The sequence below is a fragment of the Populus trichocarpa genome, chromosome 1, assembly GCF_000002775.5.
Source record: "Populus trichocarpa isolate Nisqually-1 chromosome 1, P.trichocarpa_v4.1, whole genome shotgun sequence".
Taxonomy (NCBI): Eukaryota; Viridiplantae; Streptophyta; class Magnoliopsida; order Malpighiales; family Salicaceae; genus Populus; species Populus trichocarpa.
The window spans coordinates 31,077,092-31,086,586 of record NC_037285.2 but is presented as its reverse complement, the minus strand read 5'-3'; the positions used below and the strand labels follow the sequence as shown (position 1 = coordinate 31,086,586).

The window sequence follows — 9,495 nt, the reverse complement described above, 5'->3', positions numbered from 1 at the left end:
ATTCCAAATCTCACATGCTTTATCTATAAGGACAAAAAAGGATTTCACCAAAGGACTTACAAAGTTATGAATCCAAGAAATAATTATATCATTGCATCTCTTCCAAGTTTTCAAAAGAGGATCGTTAAAATCTGAGGGTCTTGTGATATTACCATTAACAAAACAAAGCTTGTTTTTTGCTTTAAGAGCTTTTTTCATAGCCCTTGTCCAAGTGACATAGTTCTCTGTAGTTAGGAGGTTAGTGACCAAACTGAAAACTGAGGTATCACTATTATTGAGGCGGTATTGGTTATTTTGATCTGTTAAGTTGGGAAAACATGAGGTTGATTTCATAGCAAGAGTTAGTGTTTATTGATTTTTGGTTTCTTTCTCCATTGTTAGCTAAGCAACCATAAGCTCTGATACCATGAAAGAAATGTTAGAGGTTGCAGAAGAAGAATGTGAAAGGAATAGTCAGAAACAAGGGAGTTCAGGCCATTAAGTTTTCTTTTCTGACATCATTCTCATTCCAACTGTTTGATTAAATTATAAAGAGAAAGAATAAGTCATATATATACATCAAGACTATTAACTAATTCTATCCCACACAAAAAGAATGTTACATGTAACCAACTATATGACAGGCTGGAAAGCTAAAGGAAAGGATAAAGAATTCCTAACTAATTCCAGCTGAAATAATAGAAATACAATAAAGAATAAAACGGTAAAATAATTATCCTTTCTCTTCCAACAACTTTCTATCATCTATATTCTTTAACAAAGCTTGTGTTGTGTTGCTAAGCATAATTGTTTTCTTTCAAAAATCAGTTGTACATACCAAATCCCTTCATGCCCTCTATTCCTTCCTTTAATCGTAATGAATTGGGGCTTTCTCCAAATTTCAATCTTTAATTGGATATTTCTTTGCATGCATTGCATCCTAAGGGATAAGTTTTGAAGAAGAAGACTTTGTGCATAACTCATATTTTAAAAAACTGCAATGCTCATAAGGTTTTATGAAGAAACCACGAATAATAAGGAAGTTTGTGACATGATTTCAATTAGTGCTTTATAAAAACTTCATCCTCCCAAAACATGAAGACTCATTTTTGAAAAAAAGTATTGTTTCATACACGGTTTGTTTCTAAAAGGTACAAATATTTCCAGAGGCTTATAACAGTTAAAAAAGCAATCAAACTATTTGCTTATGCTCATGTAAAACTTCAATTGGAGAGCTTGATCTCTAAAATTACTTTAAAACTGTGTTTTTGGCGATGCATTTGTAAGTGTTCATGCAAATTATTTTATTTTTGGCTAAAAAATTGATTTTCTTATGCTTTTGAATAATTTTAATAGAACGATGTCAAAATGATTGAACAAAATGCAAGAAAAGGTATTTCAAATAAAAATTGATTTGTGAAATCAAATTGCAATTGCATTATCAAAACTACACCCTATCTAATAATATTTTTTTTTATCTATTTGCATTTTAATTTATGGTTACTAGTCTCGTGGCCCACAACATGAATTTTTTTTTCTTCTAGTGGTTAAATGTCAAGACAACATATGTGTTTTAAAAAGGTAAGAAAAAGTTGCGATTGAGTCATTGATTTAGGGTATGTTTGAGATTATGGTAACAGTTGAGATTAAAAGTGTTTTTCACTTAGAAATGCATCAAAATAATTTTTTTTATTTTTTTAAAATTATTTTTGAAATCAGCATATCAAAACGATTTGAAAACATAAAAAAATAATTTGTAGCAAAAAAAAATCAAAAATTGAGGGTATATGGTTTGCACCACATTCCCAAACGGGCTCTTAGTGGGGTGGAATAAACTTGTCTTACCTAATAAAATAATAATAATAATAGAAAATAAAATTAGATGGATCAAACTAAGAAAATAAGAGTGATCATGATTAAAAAAAATGTTTATTTGGAAAAAAAACAGCAAAGATAAATTTCAATCTAATCGAGCGTGTTAGGAAGGAAATCTACAAAAAAAGAAAAAATAACCCTAGTCATCTCGAATGCGCCTACCAAACCCACAACCCGTTCATGAGGTCATGATAACAAATCAAAAAGCAAATTGAAAAAATAAGCGAGCTCTAATTCCTAACATACCCAATGTAGAAGGACTAATTTGAAAAAAAAAAACAAATCAATTAACAAAAAGGAAAAAAAAGCCAGCAAATCCAAGTGAGCTTACCAAATCCCATGACTCGAATTGTGCGAATGAGACATCACAATAAAAGGCAAGCTAGGAAAAGTTATGAAGCTAAATGCAAAAAGGAAAAAAAATGAACGATGAAACCAGAAAAAAAAATCCCATTTTAAAAAGAACGAACCCAAAAAAAAGTCTAGAATAAACCCTGACTAAACTGACAAATCCACGATTAACATCAAGAAAGCATAATAACTTCATAAAAATAAAACTGAAGATAACATGAATAAGACTTTACAAATTTAAAGTGTTGAAGGATAACATTGAAAAAGAAAATCGGTGTACAAAAAGGCTAATATCATCTAAGTTAACCTTTCAAACCTGAACCTAGGTTATGAGCCCAATGTACACCGACCAGAAAAAATCATGACCCTTAATTCTTAACCAATCTAGTTTTGGAGGACAAAACTGAAAAAAAAAAATCAAATTGACAAAAGGCCCCCTAAAAAATGATTAGCTATCTAAAAGAATGAGAACCAAATGTTAAACAAAAATACAATAAGACAAAAATAAAATTGTTTGATTTAAGAGTAAAATTTTCATATATTTTACAAAAGGAATAAAAAAAATCAAAAGGAAAAAAATAAAATTTGAAATAAAAATAAAATAAGAGGAAAATTAACATTTCAATGATGAGAAAAATCAAAAACAAATTTAAAGTTTATGAAAGGAATCAAAACAAAAATCAAACAATCAAAAGTAAAAGGAATAAATCAGAAACTTAAACAAAATAAGAAGACAACATAGATTTTTTGATTAGGCAGCTTGTTTTTTTTAGAGAAAGAGAGAGAAAAGAAGAAAAAAAAGACTCTATCGCATCAAACACCGCACACACACTTCATCAAGAAAGGGACACCATGATGATTCCAATGCCGCTGTTGATGACCAATTTCTAACATTATATGCCTTCACATGCATCACTTGAAGTGTATGGAGCCTCCTTACATGTTGGTGAACAATTTGTTTTTTAAAAATAATATTTTATATTCATTAAAATACTAAATTATCTGTGACTTAACCTAATTATAATTAAAAAACCATGATGAAACAGAAAAAAAAACCCTTAATTCCAAGTTTAAAAAAACCCTGCTTTCATGGGTAATTAAGAAACTTCACTGTGCATCCAAAAGTGAAAAGACGAAACAATCTCATGTTTGAAAAAAAGAGTCGATGTACTTGGATAGATTGATGGTCTCTGTCCACACACCAGGATTATCAACGAAACTTCATGAGAAGCCTATTGAAGCCTAAGGTGGCATGGAAAACATCAACTGGCTGACTTGCTCTAGCTTGCTTTGTCATTTTCTGATGCTGAAATTATAAACCTAATGTGCACTGTTGATATAGCAAGGAATGCATTAACCAATAAAAGATAAAAGAAGACAGTATGTAAATATAATCTTTTAAAAACATTATTTCCCTTAAAAAGTAACAGGATAACACACCATAATATCGCTCTATGTAAGATTATTTGAACCGGAAAAAAAAATCATACAGCGCTCAAGTAATAGCTGTTCACTTCTGCCACGAAGTGAAAAAAACCAGCATCCAATTTTACAAGGATCAGAATTTCTAAACATGTAAGAAGATTGATAATGGCAAAAAAACTGGAATAATAATAATAATGGCATTAGAAACAGCAACGTTGCTAGTAGTGCATGCCTACAGAGTATTTGTGTCCTACGCCAGGGCTCGGACCGGAGTTTGTAGGCTGTCCAAGAAGCTGAGCATTTCCTGATCTGTGGCCTGGACCGCCTTGGCTTGGCCCAGATTGCTTTATACCTCGAAGGACTAATCTAGTGAAGGAATACTCCATATTCTTGGAAGAACTAGCCACCCTCAAGCCATTCAAATGCCGAGCTTCGGATTGGAAAAGAACAGTGCTAAACCAGAGGTATAGAAAACATAGAGATCTTAGTTTTCTAGACATTTTTAAGTGATACGACAAAACTAAAGTTTCAAATGTTAATAATGCTTGCGGAAGTGTTTGCAAGGAAACTTGGAGTCGAGCAATATATAGAACACTGAAAGTAGGGTGCTTTTATAGCACCGAAGGTAAGTTACGTCCTTCCTTGCTCTAGGGTATGATCCCATGTGAATGTTCTCTCTTTCTTTCAATTGTCAGTAAAAACAAATTAAAGAAGCTTGAAGAATCCAAGAGGGTCGTGAATCTAGGAGGACACAAGAAAGAATGTAGTTAGTCCAGCTGAAAAGTTGTCTTCTGACTTCGGAATTGCCGATTTCCAATATAAAGCAAAGGCAATATGCTAATTTTCTTGGCTGGCCGACGATCCTCAAATTTTAACATGTTTGCAATTTTAAGCCTTCCGTTGGGGACCAAACCCATTCAAAATTAAACCTTGATGACTAGTTCCTTTCTCAGCTTTCTTTGGTTCATGAATTCTCCCATTCGTCTGTATTTTTTTAATAATTTTTTCTATTAAAAGATGTCTGTAATTGTGTTAATAATTATTTTTTAAAGTGCAATATAATATTTTTTATTTTTTAAAACTATTTCCGATATAAACACATCAAAACGATAAAAAAAACATATAAAAAATTTAATTTTATATAAAAAAATCTAAATATTTTAAAAATATTGTTTGAAACGTAATTTCAAACTTACCCTAAAATAATTTTCATAAAGCACAACTTACTTCCATCACGAGCTGGATTTGACAATTATATATATATATATATATATATATATATATATATATATATATATATATATATATATATATATATATTATGTCCTTGCTCTCCATGAGAAAACAAGTTTTGGTGGTTTTTGACCGGGTATCATTTCTTACAGCCTATACACCAAGATTTGTGTAACAAAATCCCCATTGTTTCCATGATTAATATAATTTTTTTTTCGTTGTTTCATGCACCAATTCTAAAATGAAGCGGCACCGTGTTTATAGCCCTATTGGGATAATCAACCCCTTTTTGACTATCCACGCAACAATTTTCTTGTTTTAAGCTGCATGTGACCTCCATTGGTAACATTTTCTTTACCATTACGAAAAACATAGCACTATCATTCCTTGGTTTTTGCTATCAAACGCCGCGGATTAAGGGCTTTAATTAGAAACTAATTATTTTCCTCTTTCTCGTGCTAAGTGACAAGATCTTAGAATTCTATATCATCATTTTGGCCTGAAGAAGATTGCATGATGAGAAGAAAATCTCTAATTCCATTACACAAGATGTGGAAATGGCAGTTTTTCATTGCAGTGTTCGAAGGGGAAGAAGATCTAATGTAGCTATACCAGGGGCCGGTGAATGCTTGATATCTTGATTCCCATTGTAAGAAATTATATATAATGGATCCTCACCCAATTTATTGAAATTCGAATCTAAGTTAGGTCACGGGGCGCGCCATTGGTTAGATCATGCAAAATCCTATTGAGCTCAAAATTTGATGGGACGGGCTCATACCTTGGAAATTGACAAGGCAACATTAAAAGGCACAGCTAGCTAGCAGGCCAGTAGTTGAAGTTGCAAGTCTTAGTTTGAAAGATTTAAAGAACAGGAGAGACGAGAAATTAAGAACCCAGCTAATCTCTGCTGGTCTATTCATGATCTATTGCGTTCCCTTTCCCAATATATAGGATTATTCTACTTTACAATGACCACACTTTTTTTTTTTTTTTGTGATGAACGAAAAAAACTCGTCTGTCAATTTGCCACTCCTGTTGCAGGGTCTTACCATCTTTTTCCTACTTGAAAAAAACAAAAACAAAGAAAGAAACTTTTCTGCTTTTTAGTGCATGTTTGGATATGGTAATTCTTTTCCGTTTTCGTTACTGCCACGGTTTACAACAACCCCATCAATATCCCGGTGCAACAAGCTACAGGTGCCCTGGGAAATCTTTAAAATTTAAAATAGGAATGTCCGTTTACTGTTAAAGCCATTACTGGCAATTTGGCATATTTCTTAAACTTCCTGCCCCCGCTAGAGAAAAAAAGAAGGGGGACCGGTGACTTGGAGCTTTAATTTAGAAAGTGAAATTAACTCCCAGTTGTGTTTTTTGGGCAGTTTCATTCTTCGGACCCGAATCCGGTTGATCTATTATTCTTAGCAAAGGACATGTTAGTTCCCAAATATCATGTAATTATCAAACGAGCCCGCCTTAGGGCTGTAAAAGAGAAAAGCAGAACCAAATCTTGACTTGTTTGAGATAAGTTTGTCTAATTTTATTGGACCAGATCTAGATTTGACCCGGTTAAGAAACCAGGTCACTAGATCATCTGGTAAACTTGTGAGTTATCATATTAAATCATGGGTCACTAGGTCAACCTGGGTCTATTATTTTTATCCACAACAACATCGTTGTAGTTTATTTTTAAAAAAACTTTTAGTGTTGACCTGACTAGATCTGAACCGAATTTGACCAAGTTTATCAAACCATGATTTAATTTGTTGAGTCATTCTAAATTTGACCTACTCAATATCAAAACCAGTTCAAATTAAAATTTAAATAAATTAAATTTTAAATTTTAAGTTTGTCAGATTAATCCACGTGTGAGGTGAGATTTCATAACCACGGCTAATGCACATTTGTTTTACTTTCATGATTAGTACCGACATGTGATAGGTAAACAATATTTATTAAACATTCATCTCCTTAGCGCGTATATTTACAAGGCCAGGAACATCCCTCCCCTTCGTTTGCAAAGGAGCCGAAGTCCGAAGTCCAAACTTTCTGGTCATGATTGGCGACCAATATTAACCCATTAATCAGTCTTAATTTTGTGACCGTTATAGGCAGTTCAAATAGTTCCAAATTGGACGGTTGAACAGCCACGCAACAGGAACCCGAATGAGGCCACAAAAGAATTATCATGGCGGGTTAGCTAGCTTTATTATACATGCCTTTCATAGTATAAAAGAATTGAAGTCCACCGTCTAAATCTTTTACTTGGATATTTTATATGATGGAAGTGTTCGGAACATTTCGTTTTCGGCCAGGAAATACACTACTTCTCAGGAAAAGTATGCGCTTATTTAGTCTTAAGATTACTTCTTTTTCAGGAACTTCCATCAATATTATTGCTTGAAGATATATTATAGGATAATTGTCACAATAACTTAACACAAAAAAATACCACTGAGTTCTTGATTTTCCTAATTAGGATTTTCAACCCTCCATTTTCTTATCTCATCAGTCCTCAAATTTGGCAATTTTTCAATGAACAAGTGTTTATGGTGCCGGTTAACGTCGAGTTTTTAAATTCAAGATCTTGTCTTAAAAAATAATATTAATATCAGTTTAATTAATCACAGATGATTAATAATTAATTTTCGTTATTATCTTAAGCAATTTGATTAAGGTGGTGTTTGCATTGCAGTCCAACCACACTTAATTTTTTTTAAAATTTATTTTAGTTTTATTTTTTTGTGTTTTTTTAAATTATTTTATAATATTAATATTAAAAATAAATTTTAAAAAATAATAAAAATATTATTTAATATAATTACAAGTAAAAATCTCTTTAAAGAATAATTTTCACCCGCGAAACAATCACGAAATCGTGCTGGCTAGAACGTGGATATTGAGCAATTCAAAACCCAATAGGTACCCATCTAATCAATCAATCAAGCAAGTAATTATAAAAATTTCTCCACCATCAGCTATTGCGGCTAATTAAGATAGCAAGCAACAAACAGTCTAGCTAACTTAAAGTTTGAATAAACACAGAAATTCGGGTAAACCTGGAGCGAGTTTTCAAAAGAAGATAGATGGTTGATGCTTTCGCACTTCGATGCTCACGAGCGAGCCCCTGAAAGTCGGTAGAAAACGAGAATGAAAACAAAAGAACTTAGCTAGTTCCACAAGTTTTGATCTCTGATGTTCCTGTCGTTATTGAAGGTAAATAGTTATACAAGCTTTTAGATTATCGTGGTCCACCACCTGACTTGCATGATCCAAGTTTATCCATGCCACTACTTATACTTGACAGGTTGCTTGTATAAATCACTATCGAGTAGTTGCCAGATTTTCACTGTTGATAACTCCTGATCAGATCACAAAATTCCATCCAAAACTTCAGCTAGGTTCAAATATAATTGGCATATCGCCCTATCGTTTTCTCCAGCCAAGACTTAAGTAACACTTCCTTTGAGCTCGTGATCAATTCTCTATTTTGACTCGCCTTAATTGCACCACTTGTCCCTCTTTAGAAATCAAACTCTTTACTTGTTGGATTTTTGAAAGCTAATTAGAGATTTCGCTTTCCAAAGAATCCGCCAAAGATGGTACCCTATACTATGAACCAGATGGTGGCTTGGCGGCATACCAATAATTCCAAATCTTCACATGCTTTTGAATAGTGGAGCACATCTTAGTCAAACCAGCTCCCAAACTTGCTTAAGAGTTCGAAATTCTATTTTTCAAGCCCTATAAATACAACTCCAAATACACCCTGCCATTCATTGTCCAAACAAACAACACATAGTCAGAGTAACATATTTCGAAGTCATATAAACCACAAGGTTCATAAACATATCTAACATGGGCAGAGAACTAAAATCTGTTTCTGTCTTTTCTGTTCTTCTTCTTCTTCTCTCGCTCTTGTTAAGCAGCTTGGTTTATGGGACAGAAGCTCGGCCTTTGAGCAGTTCAAGGCTGAGTAAAGATGTTAATGTTGGAGAAATTGAAGGTCTTATTGGAGGATTTTCTGCCCGAGCAGTGAAGAACTCAGGGCCAAGCCCTGGAATAGGGCACAAATACAAAAACTTCCAATCTCTAGGCGAGGCTTCGAAGTCTGGTCCTAGTCCTGGTGAGGGACACAGGCAAGTTACTAATGTTAATAAACCGTAACAACATTGTACGTACATGGCCAGAGGGATGGAGATTTTCAATCTTTTTTGTTTTTGGATAGGCAGGGGAGAAGATCATATTCTTTCTTCTTGTTGTCTGTCTGTACAATATTTATTTTCACCTTTTTTTTTTTTTTGTAATTCTTAACATGTAGCTATAACATATATATATATATGTTATTTAACAGAGTAATTAATCTGATTTTAATTGGAGGATCGATTCAGACTTTTCAACGAAGTGAATTGTTTCTATATATGTATTATGTACGTGTGAGCTGCCGTATGGACATGGAGGACACTAGCACGAGCTAATGTAGCTTAAATTTGAGAGTACACAAATTAAACACGAAGTGGCTAAACTTTTGTCCTGATGATTCTTTTATTTTCGTTTTTGTCTTTATTTTTCTTCTCAATTAGCATATTTCCCAGCAAGTTATTTGGCGACGTTCGGCGGCTAAATATCATA

General features: G+C 33.1%; 1 protein-coding gene across 1 annotated transcript; it reads left to right on the top strand.

The window, feature by feature from the left end:
- Positions 1-8,721: 8,721 nt before the first annotated feature.
- LOC7465046 (precursor of CEP16) lies at positions 8,722-9,030 on the top strand. Its single transcript, XM_002298715.3, has one exon. It carries the CDS (start codon positions 8,722-8,724, stop codon positions 9,028-9,030), a length of 309 nt encoding a protein of 102 aa, XP_002298751.1.
- Positions 9,031-9,495: the final 465 nt, after the last annotated feature.

Excerpts from the sequence above, each read along its gene's own strand:
- LOC7465046 (XM_002298715.3), top strand. The coding sequence starts at position 8,722 with ATGGGCAGAGAACTAAAATCTGTTTCTGTCTTTTCTGTTCTTCTTCTT.